This window comes from Ochotona curzoniae, unplaced genomic scaffold (assembly GCF_017591425.1).
Source record: "Ochotona curzoniae isolate NIBS_2020 unplaced genomic scaffold, NIBS_Ocur_1.0 contig_883, whole genome shotgun sequence".
NCBI classification, from domain to species: Eukaryota; Metazoa; Chordata; class Mammalia; order Lagomorpha; family Ochotonidae; genus Ochotona; species Ochotona curzoniae.
Genome location: NW_024466599.1, coordinates 46,369,572 through 46,394,213, shown reverse-complemented (window position 1 = coordinate 46,394,213; position 24,642 = coordinate 46,369,572). Strand labels below are relative to the sequence as shown.

General features: G+C 38.0%; 1 protein-coding gene across 6 annotated transcripts in view; it reads left to right on the top strand.

Annotated features, from left to right (window-relative positions):
- The window catches only part of VRK2 (VRK serine/threonine kinase 2), an 89,419-nt gene that overhangs the window by 18,390 nt on the left and 46,387 nt on the right, over positions 1 to 24,642 (top strand). For 5 of the 6 annotated variants that reach the window (XM_040993415.1, XM_040993413.1, XM_040993414.1 and 2 more), the window contains 5 exons: positions 9,734 to 9,783; positions 10,338 to 10,407; positions 11,809 to 11,896; positions 13,990 to 14,095; positions 15,271 to 15,363. In XM_040993415.1, the coding sequence (XP_040849349.1) occupies positions 9,734 to 9,783; positions 10,338 to 10,407; positions 11,809 to 11,896; positions 13,990 to 14,095; positions 15,271 to 15,363 (407 nt within the window). Of the gene's footprint in view, positions 1 to 1,358; positions 2,242 to 9,733; positions 9,784 to 10,337; positions 10,408 to 11,808; positions 11,897 to 13,989; positions 14,096 to 15,270; positions 15,364 to 24,642 lie in introns of those variants that run through there. The other variant, XM_040993417.1, reaches the window with a different exon arrangement.

Sequence of the window (24,642 nt, the reverse complement as noted above, 5' to 3'; positions counted from 1 at the left end):
ACATCTATGTACATTGAAAATCCCGTTATTCCACAGTATACTCTTTGATCGTGGATTTATAGAACTGAACAAGACAATTACATAATGTGTTTTACATTTGCTCTGATACTTATCATATTTTCCTTTATCCTTGAGAGTTCACATTTCCTTGCATAATTTTTTTCACCCCTTGATATCTTCTTTTGGCATTTGGCCTTCTTTCTGAAGGGCATTTTTGCTGTAAGTTGAAAAAAATTTTTTTTAATTTTCACTTCACTTTTCCTAGTTTCTGATGAGAAATTGGCAGTTGTTTGAGTCATTTCTTTCCTGTAGATACTCTCTTGTGTCACACTGGTTCCTTCTAAGGGTTTTCTTTGCTTTTTAGATTTTAGCAGTTTGATTACACTATGCTGTGTCTAGGTATTGATTTCCTTGAGTATTTTCTGTTGGGAATCCTCTGAAATTGGAGCTATGGGTTTATATATATCTAAAACTTTGACTTTTTCGCCATTTCATCGTAGTTTTAAAACAATATTTGTTTACTTGATAGGCAGAGTGATGATATTAAAAGAAAGAGGAGCCTGTGGAGTTGTGTTTTCCATGTTATATCTCTGTTTTTCAGCTTAGACTACTTCATTGTGTCATCTTCACAGTGATGTTGAGCCCACGTGGGATTTGAAGAGTGTTTCTGGTTCTATATTTTTTGGCTCTCAGAAATGGCATTTGGATCTTTGCATTTTGTAAATGTTGCTTCGGTCTGTAACGTGTCCTCTGATTGTATGTGAGTGTACAAAATGTCATGATGCCCTCTTTGTTTTATATTTTCTTGTTTTTTTTCATGATCATAATGAACCATGCAAGAAAGTTGTTCTTATTTATACAGATGCAGAAACAAACTTTTGCACGGACCTTTTACATCATGGTCAAGTGGGTGTTTTCAAAGATAATTTTGCAAATTGTTTCACCTTAAAGCAGGACGTTATCCATTCTGACCCTGCAGCCAGGAATTCCTCGGTTGACAGCACATATTAATCAGTAATACATTTCTACTACATTTATCAGTCTACAACTTGTCAAGAGAAAATATATCAGAGAAGGAAAAACATAAAGAGCAGAAACAAGAAAACTTTGGGAGGGAATCCCAGTCTATACAAAATTGTACCACAAAGTTAAAAAAAAAATCAAAACAAAATAACAGCAGCAACAGAGAGAGAACAGCTCCCCTGTTTGCAAGGCTGCAAGGAGTTTGCAGCTGTATGGCAAAGCCTGGTGGATGTCTCTCCAACCACCTCAACACCCCTTTTTTGCATGGACACCCGACCATCCTGTTGAACTCTGTAATCTTACTAAGGCATTGTTATTTGCTCTTCTACTAAGGCATTGTTATTTGCTCTTCTGAGATGGTTTTTACAACCAATGTGAGCTTGGGAGTTAATATTGCTGATAATGTCTTGGTGTACCAGCCTTTAAAGATGTATGCTGTCTTGGCCACCCCCATAACCCTATGGCTGCAAGAGCTTAAATATTTTATAATAGGATAGGATGTACAATGGCTTTGTGTGTTCTTATTTGATCTCCATTATTTTCTCTAAAATGTTTTTGCATATTTTTACCTGAGTTCATTTCTTGTTACATTGTTATGTTTTTGAGTATTTTGATTTCTTTTTTTTTTTAACCAGGTATATGGTTTGAAACATGTTTTCCTAGATTGTGATTTGTCTTTTTATTCTCTTAACACTCTGCCTCCCTCCTTTTGTGTCTTTACTTTTCAAAAAAGAAAAGTTTTCCTATCCATGAACATTGAATATCTCTACATATTGAGGTCTTTAATTTTGTTGACCTTTGATAAGGTTTTTTTTTTCATATTTGTGCATATCTCATAATATTTGTAAGTATTTCCATTTAGATGTTAACACTATATTTTAAATTCTGATCCCAACTGTTTATTGTTTGTAAGAAAAAATACACTTGAATATTAAACTTGTGTTCTGCAACTATGCAAAAATAAATTATGAAATCAGGAAGATTCTTCAATTCTTGGGGTTTTGCAATGTAGAAATGTTTATCTACAAAGCAACAGTTTCGTTTCTTCTTCTGCAATCTGCATCTTTTCTTGCATTTATCATTTAAGACTTTGTTATGATGGTAGGAAGTGACATCCTTGATTCGATTCTTAGTTACATGCATCAAATTTCCAGTAATTTGAATTTTTAACTGCAGTGTGTCTTTGATTTTGTTCTTCCTTGTAGATGTTTTATCAAGGTGAGGACGTTTTCTTTTACTAGTACTGGGGAGCGTTTTCTGCTTGCTTGCTGTATGCATGAAGCTGAAATGATTGATTTTGGGTCTTTCCTCCATTCTGACATATGTATTCAATGTATTGCTAAAATTTATGTGTTTAAATGCCCTATGAGCATCATATTTGCTTCACTCCACAAATTTGAAGAAGTTATGTATTCATCAGAAGCATTTCCAAGTTTTCTTGAAAGCTTTCCTTTATTCAGAAATGCATTCCTTAAACTCCAAATATTTTTTCTGATTTTCAGTTATTTTTATTTTATTGTGATCTGAAAATAAACTTTGTATGATTTCTGTTCTTTCATATATACTGAGTTTTAAATTTTGGTTTAGGAGGTTGTCTGTTGTGAATATATTCTGTGAGCTTTATCATATTCTGTTACTTGAAGCATTCAATAGAATATTCTCTGAATCTCATTTGAGTTCAATGGTTAATGGTGCTGCCAGCAAAACTGTGTTATGGATTAAATTAGTATTTGTTAGCATTCACAGATAGAAGTATGTTGAAGTTTCCAACTATTAATAGAGAGTAGATTTATCTTATATTTTTCCTTGATGTTGTCCTAGTTTTTGCTTCATTTATTTTAATGTATTTATGTTACTAGTCTGTACATACTAAGAGCTATTTGGGAGCCAAATTTTTAAGGAACCCTAATCAGTATTTGATGCCTTTTTTTTGGTCTCTACTTCCTTGGTTCTAAAGTCTAGCTTTTGGTTGGTTTGTGTGATATGACACTCTTTAACTCATCTATGTCAGAAAGTGGGTTTGTTGTAGACAGCAAATAATTCAGTCTAATTTTTCTTTTACTTTATTAGTCTTTTTATTGGTATAAGTCATTCACATTTAAGTGCTAGGTGATATATTTAGATCAATATCTATTATATTTGTAACTTTTCTGTTACGTTTATTCTGGTTAAATTTTCCCTTTTGCCTTCTCTGGTCTTTTGTTTAAAGATTTATTTATCTTTATTGGAAAAACAAGTTAGATTTATGAAGAGAAGGGGAGACAAGATCCTCATCTGCTGGTTTACTCCCTGAATAGCCACAATGGCTGGAGCTGTGCCAAAGCCAGGAACCAGGAGCCTCTTCAGGGTCTCCCACACTGGTGCAGGTTCCCAATGTTTTGAGCCATCCTCTACTGCCTTCCCTGGCCACAGACAGGGAGCTGGAATGGGAAGTGGAGCATCCAGATACAAACTGATGCCCACATGATATCTCAGCATGTGCAAGGTGAAGAGTTAGGCACCGACCCATCCTGCTGAGCCCAGCTTCTCCGCTTTTTAATTGAGTGGAAATGTCCACTTACCTTTAAGATCCTTCAAATAGTTGTTCTATTCTTATTTTTTTCCCCCTTTGGACAGAGAGGGAAAGTGAGCTCCCATTCTCTCATACACTCCTCAGATGACTGTAACAGGACTAGATCAGGCTGCAAGCAGGTGCCAGGAATTCCATCCAAGTCTCCCATGTGAACAGGGACCCAAGAACTTGAACCATCACCTGTTCCTGTCCAGAGTGCCCAAGAGCAGGAAGCTAGATCTGGAAGCAAAATCAAGACTAGCTGTAGGCACTCTGATACGCCATCTAGGCATCCTGAGCTGCAACTTATCTACTCCATCAACCTTGCCCAGGTTTCATAGCTACCTTCCTCCAAGAAAGACTGAGTAATCCTGTCCTATCTGATCTCTTTTGGTTGACACTGATTTGATTCTTATATTTCCATTTGTAATTTTTGTTTTTAAAAATATATTTTAGTACATTGTGCACTTTTCCTTAGGAAAGTGTGATTCTTTTTTAGTTTGGTGATGATGTGCAATAGGGTAGCGTATCTTTTCAGATCCTCTTCTTGATTTGTGGGTTTAACTCCCTTTTCTATTTGAACAGTTGTGCCACAGAAAACTGCTTACTTATCACTGTATTTTTTTAAAAAGTATGTGTAAAAAGCTTTTTTTTAAAAAGCACTTTTTTTTTCCTCTTATCCTCTGGTTCACTACCCAGTGCCAAACCTAGTCAGAGCCAGAACCACCTTTAGTTCTTCAACATGAGTGCAGGGGCCCAAGGTCTGTGGCCATCTTTCACTGCTTCTCCCAGGCCATTGTTAGCAGAGAGTTGTATTGAAAGTGGAGTGCCTGGGACACAAACCAGTGCCCTTATGGGATGCTGGGGTTGCAGGCGGTGGCTTTTCTCAGTGTTCCACAGTGCTGTTTTGTAGTTCTTTAGTTTTGTAAATTTTAACATTTGTAAAAGAACTGAAAGAATTCCTGTATTCACTTCCTCAAATGCTAGGAGCTTACAAAACCATCGTGCATTGCACAATTGTCAATACTAGGAAACTAACATTGATACAATACTATTAACTTACTTCTACGCCTAATTAAAAATTTTGCCTATTGTCCTACTAATTGTTATTTTTTTGTTCAAAATCCAGATGACACAATATAGTTACATATCTTACATCGCTTTTTTCCTTTGATTTATTGTTGGAAGTTGTAACAAAACCTTCTCTTTCCCTTTGGGAGGAAAGAAAGAGAAAGGGGAGATGGGATCTTCCATCTGCCTGTTTGCTCCCTACATGCCCACAACATTCAGAACGGGGACTGGTTTGACCCCAGGAGTTAGACACTTCCTTCATGTCTGCTGAGTGGTTAGTAGGGACCAAGTACGCGGCCAATGTGAACTGCCTCCCAGGGTGTGCATTGGCAGGAACCTGCATTGGAAGCAAAGGCAGGCCTTGATCACAAGCCTTTCTGTGGAATGTGGCTCATCCCAAGCAAAGGTTTAATAAACCCATTTCATGATAATGCCCATTACTGGGATATTGTCTATTAAAATGATTGCTTCAAATATCTTTGAGCAGAGTTTGAATCCAGAGTGTAATTACATTGGTACTTCAAAAATTCATTCAAAAGATAAGTTTATTTTGGGGGTGTCTCCCTCTTCTTTCAAGAGGTACCCCATCTTACAAGGTGCTTTCCCCTTCCGTCTTCTTTATCTACTCACCTGGTCACATTGCAAATAAAACTTCTCTGCCTGAAAAAAAGAATTATCTTGTGTCTGAAGATTCTAAAGTCCCTGTGCAGTTGTTTTTTCACAGGACCATGCACAGTTTTTTCATTTGTTGTGATCTTAAGCTCCCTCCTATTTTTTAGGGTCAGAAACACCTTCTCAGTTCATTAATTCATATGCCCACACAAGTTGTTGGATTCTTAATTTATTGAATTGGTTCTAGGTGTTACTGGATATTTGAAATTGCTCATATGGTCGTTCTGTTTTCTTCCTTCCTTCAGGGATTGTCTTAGTTTGCCATGGTGACTGTACAATCTTACTGCTGCAATCTTACTGCAGTTTCTTCCAGCATGCTATTTTCTCTTGATATTCTTATGTATATTTTTTGTATAGTTAGATGAAGATGGACTAATAGGTCATTGTGATTTTCATTTACATCTTGCTAATGGTTAATGAAATGGAATGTTTTTTATATATTGATTATATGAGAAATATCCAATGAGTGAATACTTGACCCATTTAAAATGGGTACATACAATGGGTACATACTTCCCGTGGGTTACTGTTCGGTACTGTCTTTGTTTTAGTGTTTATGCTTCTACTCTTACATTTACTCTGTCCCAGCCCTGTAATTAGTTATTTCTCCAAGCAGTTCTTGTTCATTTCTTTGGAAATGGTTTTTAGGAACTACAGGATGGGTGCTCAGTGTACTCACTTCTATTGAGAGATGATTCCTTTAGGCCTTCTCAGCTTTGTGTTTTTGCTTCTATTACTTCTGTTTTTGCTTCTGTTTGTGTCTTTGGTTTTGTACATTAAGCCGAACACTCAGCTTATTCGTTTTACAGTTTTCTTAAAAAACATTTAATGCTATAAAGTTTGCTTTCTTTTTAAAATTTATTATTATTTTTCATAGTACAGTTTTGTAGGTATAGGGATTCTTCCCTTCACTCCCACATTGTCCTTCCTCTTCTCCCCTCTGGCCATTTTCTGTTACATAATTACAGTAGTGCAGTCCTTCTGTTACACACAAGTTCAACTTCCTGCTGTTTGTTTATGGAGTTGTAGGTGTAAGCCGGAGTAGAACATGTAGTATCATGCTGCCAAGGTGTCTTTACCAGTTTCACTGGGAGTCCTCCTTTTATTAAGGAGTGCAGATGCATGCTATGACATATCTTCACTTCCTGCTATAATGTTATAAATTTCTAAGTATTGCTTTTGTTCATTTATTTATACAACAAAATATTTAATCCATTTCTACCAGACCCTATTCTAGGGACTTGGAACATAGCTGAATAAAGTCAAAGATTTTTTTTGTCCGTGAAGTTTATATTCCCATACAGGAGGGAAATGAGCAATAGATATGCATTTCAGTTGCATCCTAATCGTTTTGCTATATTTTTACTGTTGAATTCTATATTTCTTAAATGTCTGTTTAGCTGAGAGAAACACATGGTAGTGGTGACGGGAGACAGGGGCATTCATGATGGTGGGAGGAGCCGGTAGGAAGAGAACATCCGAAATGTTCACTCCACAGATTCTTTGAGTGGCCAGGGACGGGCTTGGCATTCCTGCAGTAGAAATGCCATTGAGGCTTTCCATGTAGTGGCAGAAGCAACGACTTGGGTTCAGGAGACACAGCCAGGGACCAAAACCTAGTTCTATAATGTATTGACTCCCTAGCCACTAGGCTAAATGCAATTCTTTGGTTCCTGTAGATTTTAATGACTCTTGTAACTTTTTTTTCCACAAGAAACTATTTCTTGCGATTAGTAAATATGGCCTTGGCCTTGTTAGTAGTAGTAAGTCATTGATGTTTCTTGAGACTTGCTTCTTGAGTAAAAACATTAGTAGTTTAAAAAGAATATTTTGTATTGATTAGAAGAGAATTTATACATCTGATTTAAGGGTTTCTAAAAAGAGAAAAACTCATTTTCATTGCTTCAGCATTTTTATCTACTTGCCTATACATTCTGACTTTGCACAAAAATCCTCTATTTTATTTGTATAATTTTTATTTACGTTGTTTGAAGCTACCTTATTTGCTCATGAAAAACATCCATCTTTAATTGGTTTTATAGTTAAGCTGATCTTAGATTTAGGCCGTGAAATACAATGTGACTTGGAAGTTTAGAGAGATTTGTAGCTGTCAAATGAAAGTGCGGGAGCAATTGCAGATGTGAGTCCACACAGAACTGTACTCACAAGAGATTCAATTATCAAATGGTAGGAACTTCTTTCTGTACTTTTCAGCTTACATTCTGCTGAGCTTAAAATTAAAGATATGAGGTCAACACCATGGTGCAGTGGTTTACGTTGCTGCTTTTGAGGCCAACATCTAGTATCTGAATGCCACTTTGAGTTAGTTGATCTGCTTCTGACACAGCTCCCAGCTAGTGCACCTGGGGCAGAAGCAGAGGCTGGACCAAGTGCGTGGGTCCCTGCCGCTGCGTGGGAAACCCGGGTGGAGTCCTGAGCACCTGGGTTCGTTGCTGACTAGCCTCGGCTGTTGCCGTTTGGGAAGGGGCTCTGTGGAAAAAGCTGCCTTTCATTCATTCTTTCTCTCTCTCGCTCTGCCTTTCAAATAAATCTTTTTAAAAACATTAAAACTCTGTTGCTTTGTCATGCGGTTCTAGAGGATAGACAGGAAGTTTTGCTACCATTGTCTCGGAAACAAAGAGACTTCCTTGCTGAGTGCTGTTCTAGGTGGAACGGGCGTGCAGCAGGGCTGTTTCTCCCCAGCCTTGGCACCATACCAATAAGGTAGCTTGTCCAGATGTGGGCAGGTTTTCCACGTCACTTCGTTTTCCACGTCCGATTAGATTCCAAACCATGTGTATCTATCCATCTGAATAATCCAGTGCTTCAGCACCTTCTCTGGGAGTACTGCATGGTTAGGAGAAGATGAAGGAATTTTGTTGATGAATATGTAAAAAGACTTAATAAATATAACTCAGGTTTTTTGTTACTGTAAAGAATTTGGGGTTCACAATTTATATCTAAATCGGCTATCTTGAAGTACAGCTTTCTTTATTAACGGTATTGCTGACATTAAAAACTTAGCCTGGTGAAGAAAATTATGAGGTGACTCAATGTAACATGTAATTTATTTGCTCTAATACATTTATATTGTTTCACAGTTGGGAATGAGTAAAAACCAAATGATAGATTTAGAGAAGAAAAAAGCATTGATAGTACTAAGATGATGACCTAGCTTTTTAATAAATATGTAGGCCGAAACTGTGGCCAAAATTTTTGCTTTCGGTCTTGTGTACATACCAGTTTTCAGTTGCGTTCCAACTGGTGAGATTTTTTTTTTCCTCTTTAAGACACCATCCTACTACCACTTAGCATGTCCAGCTTGTGCTGGTGAAGGAGTGAGTAAATAAAAAACAAGTGTAGAACAAAATCCTAGACCTCTACAGTACAAATAAATATCTCAACTTCTGTTGTAACGATTTAGATAATGCAGAAGGTTTTTCTCCTAAGTTTTAGCACCCAGATCTTCCAAAGGTTAAATTTAACTATCTGAAATACAAATAGAATAAGCGAAGATCAGCTGAACTTCAGGTGAATTGAAATACATAATTTTTTTTTAAGATTTGTTTTTTTTATTACAAAGTCAGATATACAGAGAGGAGAAGAGAGAGAGAGGAAGATCTTCCATCCGATGATTCATTCCCTAAGTGAGCACAATAGCCAGTACTGAGCCGATCCAAAGCCAGGATCCAGGAGCCTCTTCTGGGTCTCCCACATGGGTGCAGGGTTCCAAAGCTTTGGGCCGTCCTCGACTGCTTTCCCAGGCCACAAGCTGGGAGCTGGATGGGAAATGGGCTGCTGGGATTGGAACTGGCGCCCTTATGGGATCCCAGTGTGTTCAAGGCGAGGACTTGAGCTGCTAGGCCACGCTGCCGAGCCCGAAATGCGTATTTTTAAACATTAGAATACTTTACTGTTGGTTTCAGAAAGTGATTATTTAAAATATATTCCGATTTTATCCTGGCATATTCTAAATTTCTAAGTAATCTGTTTTAAACTTTTTACTAAATATGAATCAATTTTCATTTCTGTATTTTAGATTCCAATTTAGCAAAATTAAATCAATACCTTTTACTATGTAACACTCATTGACTTTAATGCTATATACCTAGAAAATGTTTTTCCCTTGCATTTTGGAACCATGTGATTACTGTGGTTGGTTTGACAACTCAGGTATGTGTATGGTTGTGGGTAAGAAGCTGGTTGTGATATCAGTAAGATTGAGTGACCAAGTTAGCTTCTCAAACTTCAGCTGTGGCTGTTTATAATGGAGATAATCCTGCTCTGAGAGGTCATTGAGAGGACATAAACCTCAGATTTTAAATGCTTAGCACAGTGTCTTTACGGTGCAGGTATTTGGTAATTGAGAGTAACTATTGTTTTTCCAATTGTGTGGTTTTTTTTTTTCGTTTGCAGCCTTTCCTGCAAATCAGCCAGACAGGGATGCAAGACATGTAATAAAAGTGGTAGGTATTGCTCTTGAATTTGATTTGTGTACGTACTTTTCAGTTTTGCTTGATTTTAATTTTGTCAGATGTTTCTCACCTCAGTTTTGTAAGAATCAGTGTTGTTCTGTATTGCTGCCTGTCATTCCAACACTTACATCTTGACCCTGCATCTTGACCTCAGTGATAAAATTCTTAAAAACAAATAGGATTTCGTTTCTGCATCTTGTGTAATAAGCAGTGGGGGTGTCCTGTGTGAACATGGCACCAGGGTACGTGGCTGCATCCTTCTAGATACATCAACGCAGTGTCCATGCAGGTTTTTGTGTGCAATTCTCAGTATTTTCCTGTAAAGTACTGTAAAGGTACAACAGTACAATATTGTTTAAAAATGACATTTTTCAAGTTTTTTTTAATATTCTGAGATTTTTGGTAGAAATTGGATGCTTATGTCTTATAAAAGTGATTCAAGTTCTATTATATGACATGTATATTCATATTCTCATGGCTGAAATTCCAGTGTTGTCATTGATTTTTTTTTCCCAGTACAATTAATTGTTCTTTTCTTTTCAAAGGAATATCAAGAAAATGGCCCATTGTTTTCAGAACTGAAATTTTATCAGAGAGCTGCAAAAAAAGATTGTAGTAAGTAAAATTAGCAAAGCAAGGAAGAAATATATGTGCTTACTAAAGTGAGTGCTGATATTTTGGTCTTTTTCTGGCCTTCTGGAAAATTCAATAAATTTTTATTGTAAAGTGATGCAGTTAACTGATATATTGTACAAAAGCAAGACAGATGGTATACAAATCTTGATATGACATACATAATGGGATATATATTTTAAATCAAAGTTGTTTCTCCTATTTTACATAAAATGTAGAGTTACTAAGCATAAAATATAGAAGAATGAAACTTTTTCCTTTATAAAAAAAATTTGGATAGGAAGGATGCAAGGAAATGACATTAAAATGGGCAGTAGATACATAAACAAAAGCAATGATAGTAAAATGTATTGGAAAGATGTACGCAAATGAGTAAGCACTAACATTTAAAAAAGATGGAAAAGTTGAATACTGAGAAACAAGTTGGGTATCATGAAAGAATGAATTAGAGCATTTGAGTGTGAAATGAATGAATACAGGTGAGGAAAAATGAAAGCATTTTATAAATTCTGTATATGAATGAACTAAGCAAACTGAAGCAGTTGAGTAGGGCAATAGTGTCTTGCACGTCATGCTTAGGAAAAAAGAAAGGTAGGTTAGGCCTCAATAATTAACTTTGTTTTCCTTAATAAAGGTTTCTAAATATTAAGCTGTAGTCTTACTCACTGCTTAAGCTATGTCAGAGTGACAAATAGAATCCATTAAATTTGATTGCTTATCAGTAGAGCTGTCGCAAGCATTAAACATGTGAGAAAAGTAAAAACATGATCGAACTACTTACCGTTTCAACGAATTTGAGTTTTTTTTGTAAATTAAATTCAATCAAGCAATTTCTGTATTCTGTAATTTCAGAGTAAGAAAGTTTTCTGCACAATCACTTTTTTTTTTTTCTGTTCTTTGACCACTATGCCTTTGGATTTTGATGTACAGACAGTGGGCAGGAAAATGTCGAAAAAGCTGTCTCTCTTGTTTACTAGTTAGCATGTGCTGAACTCTGAAACTAAGCTAGAATATAAGGTGTTTTTTTTTTCTGTGAATAGAAGCATTAGACTATAAGATACTAAAGTATTTTATATTAATATGCCTTCTATTTTTGTCATTATGATTTTAAAGATTATGTGTACTTTTGTGTTCTAGTGATAGCAAATGGTATTTAAAACTATGGAGTACTGTGTATTTTTTAGCATGCCTCTTTTCTAGGAAGGTCAGATTACTCTTTGGATGAGCTGAGTGAATATTGGCATATTTGTTGGAGACTAGTCAGTTCCATCTTAGCAGGTTTCTGATCATAGCATCTGAAATGGAGAATTTGCTTGCTCCTGCAAAGGCAATAAGTATCTTTGTAAATCAAATGAATGTTTTGTTATCACATTTTCTTTGCAGTCAAAAAGTGGATAGAACGCAAACACCTTGATTATTTAGGAATTCCACTGTTTTATGGATCTGGTCTGACTGAATTCAATGGAAGAAGGTAAAATGGAATTATTACCATCAATCCTTGCCCTAAAACTATTCTTGTTGCTTAGTAATAGCTTAGCAAAAATATTTTGGCTGATAGCAACAGACTTAGAACATCTTAGTTGCTGTGGGTCAGGAATCTGCACTGGACTCTAACTCAGGATGTGTGCTGTGTGCCAGGGAGGTGCAGCCCTCTTGAGGCTTCCCCCGAGAGGATGTGTTCCCAAGGACCCGTGTGGCTTGTTGGTGGGCTTAGGCAGGTCGGCAGTGAAATGGACTCGTACGATTATTGGCAGGCCTTTACTTGCCAATCGTGTGGACCTTTGTAGAAGCCGGCCCAGTGTTAAAATGACAGAGAAAACAATTGAAAAAGAGAAAGAAAAAGCACACACAAGAGAATGAATCCAAGAGTGTCTCATTGCATTTGCTCCCTCCTCTTGGCTTGAAGTAAGACATTCGGTACCCCCTTCTGCTCAACAGAGGAAAGTTATAACCCATCTTTGGAGGAGAGGTTCAAGAAAGAATTTGTGGAAGTATCTTTAAAATCGCTAAATATGGCTAGTCTTCATATGTAAAGTTTTTGTTTTTGCTTTTGTTATTTTTTGCAGGGGGGTGATGGTGTAGGGAGATTACCATGAACATGATTTCCTTTTGTCCTTTGGCCTTTCAAGATGGGTAATATTTTCATTTCCTGAGAAAATAAGCTCAAGCACTCTGTGTTTGAAAGGCTTTAAATGCTATCAATAAAAGCAAAATGAGAAAATAATAATCTTGAAACAAAGTACAGGGCTTTCAGCTGGGGACTGAGTGGCAGCTGGTCTTGGATCTTCCATATTATTTGACAGGTAGTTCGTTAACGAAATCAGCACGATACCAGTCAGCTTGGAAAGTTTCAGTGAGATAGCCAAAGAAATTGCATATGATTGTACAGTAATAACTCCTAGATGAATGTGTTAGTGTGTGTTATACAGACATTGCATAGGGACTAATGGTGGGTATGTAGGTGAAGGCAGGACAAGGATTAGAGAATACCAAACAGGAAAGGAAGAATTGTTCCTGAAAATTAGATATGTTTATAAATACATAAAGAAAATAAATATTTTTAAAAGATTTACTTATTATAAAGGTAGATTTACAGAGAGAGAAAGAGAGACTGAAAAAGATCTTCCATCTGTTCACTCCCCAGATGTCTGCCAGGAGCTTCTTCTGGATCTCCCACACAGGTGCAGGAGCCCATGGCAGTGGGCTGTCTTTCACTGTTTTCCCAAGCCTTAAATAGGTTGCTGAAGCAGAAGTGGAGCTACTGAGACATGAATTGGTACCCATATGAGATGTTAGCACTACAGAGTCGAGGATTAACTAATTGAGCCATTGCACCAGTCTCATAAATATGATTTCAGAAAGCTAAGAAGCAAATAGGTTCAAATAAAAAGTTTTGTGTAGACAGTTGCCTATAGCCAGAATGCAAAAAGTAGTGGATCAAAATGAATGCAAGACTGCTTAAAAAGAACATTTCTTTCTTTTTTTTTTAAAGATTTATTTATTTTTATTACAAAGTCAGATATTCAGAGAGGAGGAGAGACAGATAGAAATATCTTCTGTCCGATGATTCATTCTCCAAGTGACCACAACAGGTGGTGCCGCACCAATCCGGAGCCAGGAGCCCAGATCCTCTTTGGGTCTCCCACGCGGGTGCAGGTCCTAAGGCTTTGGGCTATCCTGGACTGCTTTCCCAGGCCACAAGCTGGGAGCTGGATGGGAAGCAGGGCTGCTGGGATTAGAACTGGCACCCATATGGGATCCCAGAACAAGATGAGGACTTTAGCCGCTAGGCCACCATGCTGGGCCAAGAACATTTCTTTTTCATGATCTATGCTAGTGTGAATAGTTCAGTATACCTTTATCCTTTATTAGAGTACAAAGAGCAAAATAAGTACTGAATAGCATCTTTAAAAGAGGAATCAATGAGCTTTCCTGCTCTGATAGCTCAGATTGCTTCAGGCTTGGTGAAGTTGAGGACATTTTTCATATTATCAGACTCATTAACAACAGCAGTTTCAATCATTACTATCTCAGAGATCTCATTTTGATCTCTCTCTCTCTTAGTTATAGGTTTATGGTAATAGAAAGACTTGGAATGGATTTACAGAAGTTTTCAGATCAGAATGGTACTTTCAAAAAGTCAACTGTGCTACAACTAGGTATCCGAATGGTAAGAAAGAGGGACTTTTTTGCATACTCCATTTGGGATTAATTACTTGCTGTGGGATACATATTTTTACTCTTTGTGGAATGATTAGAGAATGAAGGATTGTTGCTCTTGAGATGTCAGTTATTGAAAGTAGAGGCTATTTTGGTGAAATTGATAACAGTGGGCTCTGTAAGTGACAGAATGTGCTGTGTTTGGCACTACAAACTCAATTAGGCATTGGTTCTACAGTCTGATTTGTTTTCTTCCCTTCACAGCTTTGTTTTACATATCAGAGCAGGCTCACATTGCTGTAAGAATAACCTCCCTTTTGTCAGTTATATTTATAATCAAATTATGGCAAAATACATTGTTTTCTACCCTAAGTTTTGTGATGGTATTGGGAAGGTGCCATAAAGTTTTATTATGAGTTTGGGATTGTGGCAACAATTAGTTGTGGTATTGAGTAAATATACATCTACTAAATATGAAGCAATGAAATCTTAACACCCTGGCACACATTGGTTTATGCTTCATATTTGTCTTGTTTGTGTTTGGTTCACGTATTCTCATTTTTTTTTCCAACTTAAGTAAAATTAAACAATTTCTGCCAGGTTAGAATGTGGCAAATAGAGCTCATTAATTTTCCCATTTATCCATCCACCTGCCAGTATGTGGTTATCAAGCATTAGGTGTGCATAGCATGCAGGGCTGTTAGGCTTTTCTAGTGAAGCTGAGAGTTCTCTATGAGGAAGAGAAAGAATGCCTTTTCCAGTGCTCATAGAAATGGTAATTTGTTCTGAAGTTTCCAAGACTTGGTTTTTAATTATTGGCTGGGTGAATTGCCGAGCGGGCTTCCTGACGCCTCACCACAGATCTAAGTTGATGCTGTGCTTTCCTCTTTGCACAGTGTGATTTTGCTGCTGGACTGTCAGAACTTTGTGGAGTCCTGGTTTCCTTCTGTCAAAGGTCTCATTAAAATGTTTAATATTTGAATATTATTTCATTCAGCTTTTTTTCCCCCAAGGATGAACTGCCACAAGATGTGATATTTTAGAGTAATTAATCAGTAACTGTGCAATATATAATGAGTATTTTAAAACCCATGTATTTACCATTCAAAACGCTAAAGTTGATCATGAGTTGTAAATCACATTGTGACCTTGTATATTTATTTATCTGTTCATTCATTTTCACAGTTGGATGTGCTGGAATACATTCATGAAAATGAGTATGTTCATGGTGATATAAAAGCAGCAAATCTACTTATGGGTTACAAAAATCCGCACTGGGTAAGTACAGTATATTAAGCTTTTGCTTTCTGTGAGGGTCTTCATAGTACCATATGGAGGCATTCAAAAAACTCCTAACAGAAGAATTTACAAATGAGGGTTTAACATGATGAATGTTGTAATTTATCTTACCTTGCTTATCTAATTTAATCCTTGCACTAAACTTAATGAGTAATTAGGTTGAGGAAGCTGAGAGTCAGAGGGGTTAAATATTATGTTAATGGGCACATAGTTAATAAGTGGCAGAGCAGAAATCAGCATTTCTCAGGAAATGCAGATAAAGAATCATCAAAATAAAGGGGGAGAAGAAATGGATTTATACAGGGGAACACAAAAAGGTATCCCCTCCGCTCCTCTTTTCCTACTTGTAATCAATTAAACTAAATGGACAAACATTTCCTTAGTACATTCTGTGTTGATGGGAATATTCTGTTTGACTACCCAATATGATAGCCAGTTACAACATGTGACTGTTAAGTGCTTGAATCATGCTAGTAGAATACCAGTGACCAGCAAAGATGTATAGCAGTGGGAACTCATTCATTGATTGCTGATGGGCATCCAAAATGATGTCATGTCATTGTAGGGTAGTATGGCAATGCATTAGAAAATAAAGAGATGTCAAACCATATGATCTGGTAACTGTTTCTTGATGTTTACCCAAATCAGGTGAAAACTTAATATCCATCCACCAAACCTAAACACAGATGCTCAAAATATTGGTATTCAATACTGTTACAACTTAGAAACAACTAAGATGCTAAAGGATAAATAAACTCTGGCACAGCAGGTAAAGTGGCCACCTGCAACACTGCCATCCCATGTGGGTGCTGGTTTGAGGCGCTGTTGCTCCACTTGTAATCCAACCCTCTGCTAATGTGCCTGGGAAAGCAGCAGAGGATGGCCCAACTGCTTGGGTCCCTGCAATATGTGGAAGACTCCAAAGAAGTCCAAACTCGTGGCTTTGACCTGGCCAGGTCCTTGTGGCTATTTGGGGAGTGAATCAGCAAAAGGAAGATTTTTCTCACTGTCTGTCTCTTCCTCTCTGTATAATTCTAGTGAATAACTACAGAAGCCAAACTTTTACAAATGCTTGAAAAAAATACAAACAGTAGCATATTACTCTGTGCAAAGACAATGAAATATCAAGCTATGAGAAGACACAAAGGACACAAATGCATACATGAAAGAGGTTGACCTGAAAATGCTATATATTATATGAGTGACTAAATGACATTCTAGAAACAGCATCACTGTGGACGCAGGAAAATGTCAGTAACTGAAGTCAGACGGAAGAATGACTAGCTAGAACACAGAATGTGGGTGGCGGGCAGTCAAGCTAATCTGACACTGTAATTGTTGGTACATGTCGCTGATGCATCTGTCCAGACCCATAGGATGCAGACCGAGGTCTGAGCTATAAAATATTGACTTGGAATGATAATGATGTATCAATGTAGGTTGCACCGTTATAACAAATGTACCACTCTGCTTCTCACCAGAGTTGAAAGAGATTGTGGCTGTGTGAAGACGAAGGTTTATGGGAACTCATTTTCTACTTTGTACTTGGTTTTGCTTAAATTGGTCTTCATTTTTTTTTTTTAGCGACGTTTAGCTGGAGTGTAAGCAATAAGGTTTATTTTTAAAATGTGGCTAATATGAGCAAATTCCAAAATTTTAAATGTAGCTTAGTTTTCATTAAACTTGAAAAACTACACGTACTGGTGCCACTTTAACAGCATTGGCTTGAGGAGTTAAAAAATGAAGTCTATGTAGCAATCAGAAAATTACAGGTGAATATTTAATATTTAACTGAATATTTAACTGATCTCTGCATGGGCAGAGAGATTTCTTTGTTTGGATTCACAATTATAGAGACAGAAAGAGTGAGAAGAGAAATCTTCTGTCTGCTGGTTTATTCTCCAGACGGCTGCAACAGCCAGAGCTGTGCCAAGTCTTCCAAGTCCCTGAGCAGTTGGGACATTCTTTGTAATTTCCTCAGGCATGTTAGTGGGCACTGGATTGGAAGTAAAGCAGCTGGAACTCAGACACTTATATGGGATACCATTGTTGAAAGTGGTGGCTTAACCCATTATGTCACAATATTGGTCCCTAAATACTTTTCTTCTGACTGTAATCAAAATGAACTAATAGAACAAAGAAGAAATACAACTGTTTGACAAGAAATCACCTTTGATAAAAATGAAAAAAAGATGGGTGTACAAAAACCAGAGCTGGGGTGGGTCTGGTGGGGGATATTGGATTCACCCCGACTAGGTTGTAGCACCTTCTGGTATGTGTGAGGACCAGGTCTATGGTGGAGGCTTGCTGTGTTGGACCATAGCACCCATTGGTTTGTTTGAGGTATAAGGTTAGGGTGGAACTCACCATGCAGCTGCTTCCTCTGGCATGTGCATTGGCTGGTGCAGGTGACAGACTGAACTTGACTGACTCTGCACCAGCTGACTCAAAAGAATCAAGTCTGAGGTCACTCCAGGGGAGATTTCTTGGGGAACTCCCCAGCTGGACCTCTGGACTCAGATCCTAGCCATGGAGAAAATAACAGAATATGTGGTCCCACCTTGGAGTGCATATGTTAGGATCAGGCCGCCTCCAGTTGGTGATACCTGTGAGATGGACAGCATATCAAATGTACCTGGGGGACATGATAGCCCCCACATCTAGTCCTGTAGGGACAATCAACTACCTCATCAGAATGGAAGGCAGAGCAGGTTGGACAGTTGTGGCCAGGCTTTGCAGCATGTTCCCAGGTCTGTGGATACACTAAGGTGGATTTGTTCTGCCAATAGACCTTGAGAAGATTTTCTTAACCCTGGAGCAATGAAACCAACAACTTTTCACAACTATCAAAACCACTTAAGTGACACCCTTGGAACATTCTTCCTCACATCAGATCTCTTAAGGTGTCATCAGCTGACTGTTCCTATCCTGGGTACCTATGTAGTTTGACAGCAAGGAGCGGTCCCATCCAAAGCATTTTTCCCATCTATCTTCTTGGTACCCGAACCTCCTCATCCTAATCGTAGGCTTCACATAAGTGTACTTCCCTCTCATCTATGTAAACAATGTTAAAAATAATTTAAAAACGAAGATTGGGATATCAGTGAGGTACCATTTATGTCAAATTAAACTGGAGAAGTCTGATAATGAGCTTGACTAGGCTTTGCATGCTTGGAGAGTGACAATGGGATCATAAATGTGAAGAAGAAAAAATTCATCCTTTTAAATACATAGCTTCATGGGTTTTGACATACGGATATCCTCTAACAGCAGACACTAACATGGGAGATAATTGTTCCTCGTCAGAAATTCTCTCACTCTTTTGCAATTAGTCCTCATGTCAGTCATTGACAGTAATTTCTGACAATAAGTTTACATTTTTCAGGACTATTACAGAAATGGAATTATAAGGCCTGACTCTTGTGTCTATCTTCTTAACATAAGACTATACATAGTTATCTTTCTAGTTTATCAGGTTTTATTGCCATGTAGTATTACATTGGCAACTATAACAATTTTATTTTGTCACCTGTTGGTGGATTTGAGATTGCTTTCTTTTTTGAGAGTTTCGAACAAAATTGTTTAGTTAAGCACTCGTGTATGTTTTTTTTTGGTGTGTGGGCATATGTTCTCTGGGTGAATTAGTAGGAATGGAATTTCTGGGTCTTACTGGCAGTATGTGCTTAGCCTAGAAATTGACATATAGCTTTCTGGAGTGATTGTATCATTATGCATTCACAAGAGCAGTATGTAATAATTTTATTCTACATATTCAGTTCAACAGTCTTTGATATTTTAGCTTGCATAGTATTCTACACTATTGTGTAGTGATGTAGTCATATCCAGTAGTTTAAATTTGCATCAGTCATCACAAATGAGCAAATCTCATTTACTGATTTGCTACATTTATATTTGGCGTGCCTGTTTTGAAATTGGGGTCTATTACTACTAAATTATAATGAGATTTAAATGTGGTACATATGCATGATGGAATACTACTTAACCATAAGAATGAAATCATCATGGATGCAACTAAGAAGTGGAGACCACTATGTTTAGTGAAATAAGTCAGACCTATAAAGACAAATATCATTTATTTTCTCTGGTTGTAAGTTATATATGGGATAAAAAGTGTGTATCGAGGTAAACTGACATCATGTGTCTTGATTGGTAGCTATGACCCTCACCTATCTGCCTGCAGAACTGTGGTCTATCTACTTTTTGCTTGTAGAGCTTGTTTGGAAGACAACTGAGCATGTGATTATAAAGTAAATTTAAAAATGTTACTGCAAAAAATAAAAAGTGGGAAGAAGGAAAGTTTCACTGCATCAGAATCATACTGTGAAACTGATGAAAGCTTATTAACAAATTAAAAAGCCTAATGAAAAAGGAAACAGAAACCTTATTCTCGGAGGGCTGGCTAAGTTGGGTAGCAGGTAAAGCCACTGCTGTGCCCTGGCTGCTCCACTTCTGATCCTGGGAAAAAGCAGAAGTTGGCTCAAGTGTTAGGGGCACTACCGTCCTTGTAGGAGACTTAATTTTTAAAATCTTACTTAGTTGATTGGGGGACAAAGGGTCAAGGGCTACAGGAAAGTGGGTAATACCATTGTTTCTACACTAATATTTTTTTCCCTGTATCTGGGGTCAAGGGAGAAACAAAGGGAAAAGCCCCACCAAGCCACCCACCCATCCCAGGTACCTGATGTGAGGCACACTCCCAGGGCCCTGCTTCAAGCAGTTTTGATAGTTCAACAGGTCTGAATTGCTGCCAATCTTGCCGTTCATTCGTGATGAAACATATTCAGAATCCAGTGGCTAACATAGTCTCTCTTTTTTTTAAAAAAAAAGATTTATTTTTATTGGAAAGGCAGATATACAGAGAGGAAGATCTTCCGTCCCATGATTCACTCCCCAAGTGAGCGCAACGGTCAATGCTATGCCAATCCGAAGCCAGGAGCCTCTTCCGGGTCTCCCACACGGGTGTAAGGTCCCAAAGCTTTGGGCCGTCCTCAACTGCTTTCCCGGGCCACAGGCAGGGAGCTGGAAGGGAAGCGGGACTGCCGGGATAGAACCGGCGCCCATATGGGATCCCGGGCGTGCAAGGTGAGGACCTCAACCACTGCGCCACGGTGCCGGGCCCAACATAGTCTCTTCATGGTTGGGGTTCTGAGATCAACAGTTCAGATGGAGGGTTCTCCAAAGAAACTTCATCTGAGATGATCCCAAACCTGATTCTTGTGTGAGTTTGCCAGCACAGGGTCTGGCACAGTCTGTCGCCCCAATTAGCTTATGCAAATGCTGGTTGTTGCAATTACTGGGTCAGTTCTGTTTCCAGCCCTACCTTTCACTTGAACCAGTGGGTGCTGCAGTCCAGCCTGATCCTGCCCACTTCATACTTGGGCCTCACGCAAACCAGTGGGAGCTTCAGCCTAATTGGGGCAACTCCTCATAACCCCCACCAAGCCTGCTCCCTACCCTGATTCCCATGCATGCCAGTATGTACCGCAGGCTTGTTCAGTCTGTCCCACATCCCATTTAGCTCTCATACTTGTCAATGGGCGTTGAAGCCTAGTTCAACCCAACCAACCTACTCTCTAGCCCACACACATACTGGCAGGTGCCTTTCAGTCTAGCCACCCCTGCCCCTGTCGTGGTTTTCGTGCTCTCCAGTGGGAGTGGTTACTCACGAGGGAGGTGTCCACTGTCTCCCTACTAGGCCACTCCAACTTCTGAATTATGCACTCTCCAGGTGGTTCTGGCATTTAACTTAACAGAATTAGTCCCCAGTGCCAGCCTTTGCCATCTGATGATGTGGCAAAGCCCAACCAACCCTCCACTCTAAGGAATTCTGTTAAATTCTAAAATGTACGGGAGAGCTGATATCTATGATATCTAAATGTTCATTCAACAAGAAAACGCTTTTATATTTAAATTTGTGTCTACAGGAGTGTTTTCAAACTTTCCTCATGCTAGTCTTGCATATTTCTTGTTATGGTTATTTATGAAGATTGTCAATGTTTCTTAGTATCCAAGTTGTTCTTTTCAGATTTATTTCAAAGGCATTTTGGCAGATGGGGGAGAGGGATAAAGATCCTTTGCGTGTTCTGCGTCACTCACCAGGTGCAGGCATCGGCAAGGCTCGGGCCAGGATGAAACCAGGAGACAGGAACTCTGACCAATCCACAGAGGTGACAGAAACTTAGCTATCTCGGTTCTGTTGTTGCTTCCCAGGCACATTTGGAAGAAGTTGGATCAGAAGTGGAGCAGCCAAGACCGGAACTGGCAGTTTAGTGTAGGATACAGACTTCCCATGATGCCCACTCCTACCTACTGTAGCTTCCGGATATTAGTTGTGTACTTACATACCAGAGTTGTTGATTTGCAAAGGTCAAGTTTTCATTCCATTTGCCTGTCTGTTTTAATTTTAGTAATCACTTCTATAGTTTTCTCAGGAAACTAGTTTCATATCATGTGCATTTGCATTTTCTTTTCCGGTTATCTTATTTCTAATTGATTTATCTGATGGCATTGATTGTTTAATCCATCTAGTATAGCTTTAGTAGTGAAACTAGGGCCAGTCTTGACTCTGATCCTGGATCAATGCCTCAATTATCATGTCAGTGAATGTGACATGTGCTTTAGTGCCGTTTGTTTATGAGAGTACTTAAAAAATAGGAAAAAAATCTGCATTATCTTTTAGATTCATTTTGCTGCAGGAGTTCTGCAGTTTCCTCAAACATGTGAATGTATCTGCTTCTAAAACCAAGTTAAGGAACTAATCACTTCTGTATTCTTGAACTTGTTTATAAAAAATGGGTATTGAATTTTTGGCTTTCTGGGGAAATTATCTTTTTTTTTTTCTCAAAGTTATTAAGATAGTTGTACATAGACATCCTTCTGAGGAATGAATCTCAATTTGTTATGGTATAATATTTACTTAATATGATATTAAATTTTACTAAATATTTTAGGCTGTATGTTCATTTGATATACTTAAATCGTACCTTCAGTTTTCTGTTTTTGTGCTGTTTCAGGTTTTAACATTACACTTAATAGAAGTAATCTGGAGACTTTATTTCTGTGTTCTAGAGCTGTTTCTGTTACATTGGGATCATATGGTATTTGATGTGAAATAATGTGATTTTGATGCTTTTCTGTGAAGTAGTTCTTTGTATTTCTATTTTCTGTAATGGAAACTTGTTGTGTAAGCTGCTTTTCCCTGTGTTGGTCAATTGTGATAGATGTTTTATCTATAGTCTTTCAGATTATTTGTTGGCTACATTGTCAGTTCTTGTAGATTTTAAATATTTCTACTTCAGTAATTGTTTCCCTTGCTTGCAGGGGGAGGATTAGCAAGTTGAGTCATCACTCAACACCCTGTTATCTTTATTCATTTTTTTAAAAAAGAAAGTTTGTGTTTTTCTGCCATCAAAAGCTGGTTTAACCATAAGTTCTAAAATTTTCACATGAAAAGGTCTGTGGAAATTGTTTGCATAAACATCTAAACATGTTACAGTGTGATTGTTTTTGCAACAAACCGTTCTTTGGAGTACTTTTAAGCTTTGTCATCAGCATCCCTTTCGACCTGAGAAAAAGATAACTTCTCTTTACAGACTGTGAAGGTCAGTTTATGTCTAAGAGATCATCTGCGTGCTTTCAGTTATCTCCGTCTTTCCTTCAGTTTTGTCCAGGTTTGTACACCAAACATGCTGCTGAACAAGCTGCTGTTACTGGTGTGTTTCTGTTCGTCTGCTTGATTTTCCTTTAGTTTGTTCTTATTAAGAGCAGTGCTGAGTTGCTTGATGACTGTGCATTGCCGCATTTGTTGAGTTTCCTTCTTGTTTTCATCTGTTTTTGACATCTTTAGTTCTTTAAGGTTGACGGGAAGGGAGGAGATCTTTATGACAGTTTCTAATGTGCTGCAGTGATCATCTTGGTATTAATATGTTTATTAAAGATGCCCTTTCCCACTTAACCTGTTACTGTTGTAATTGCTTTTCATGGTATCGCTTGGCTTCTACTTAATACTAATTTATTCTCAATATGCTTGTTTTGCTTTTCTCTTTCCTTTCCTGTGGTTACCTCATTGTTGAAGTTGTACATCTTTGTTGGATCGTTTAGAGAATAGTTTAGAAGACTACAATAAATTTAAGGTTTTATTTTGGTGCAGAACATTTGCAATCCCATGCATATTTTTTAAAGAGATATATATGTGTATATATATATTTTTTTTTAATTGCAACGTCAGGTATACAGAGAGGAGGAGAGACAGAGAAGATGATCTTTCCGCAGATTCACTCCCCAAGTGGCTGCAACGGCCAGAGCTGAGCTGATCTGATAAACCAGGAGCCAGGAGCCTCTTCTGGGTCTCCCATGTGGGTGCAGGGTCCCAAGGCTTTGAGCCATCATCCACTGCTTTTCCAGGTGCCAAGCAGGGAGCTGGATGGGAAACAAGGCTGCCTGGATTAGAACTGACACTGATATGTGATTCTGGTGCGTGCAAGGCAAAGACTTTAGCTGGTAGGCTACCACACCGGGCCTTCATGCATATTTTTTTTAAATGTACATTTCCCATGAACTTTTTTAGTCCCTATATTATTTGTGTGTTTTTATTTATCCCTAGCCTTAGTTTGATTGTAGATATAACTATATGTATTGAACACCCACCTTTTTCTCCTATTTCAAATTTACTCAATTATCTTTTAATTGCATAAAGCCCATCTTGTTGTAATTAAGTGCCCATGAGTACAACATTCATTCCCTTACATGTTTAAAACTTTTTCAGTAATGTTGAGGATTGAGGCATGGCTTGGATTGATTTAAAATACATGGTTCACATTTCCTTTTTAGGTTCTTTAAGTACTACTTTATTGTTGCCTTGCATCACACAAACAACAAAAGCAGTTCTGTAGTTTGTGATGACTTCTTTGAAAACAAGGTTCATTGTGATAAGAGTTTTAAGCGTACTTTTAGACACAGTAATGAAGAAAATGCTTCAGTGATAATATTGCATTCAGTCTAGGAAATGTTCATTATTTTTAGTACTGATTTGGTTAAAAATATTTAAATCTAGAATTAATACTTTGTGGGTGGGTGTTGAGCCTGGTGGTTAAGAAGCTCGTGTCCCACATTGGAATGCTTGGCTTCAATTCTCAGCACTCGCTTTTGATTTCAGCTCTGTGATTGGTCAGATTGTGGTAGGCGGTGGTGATGGCTGGAATAATTGGGTTCCTAATACACATGTGGGGGACCAGGATC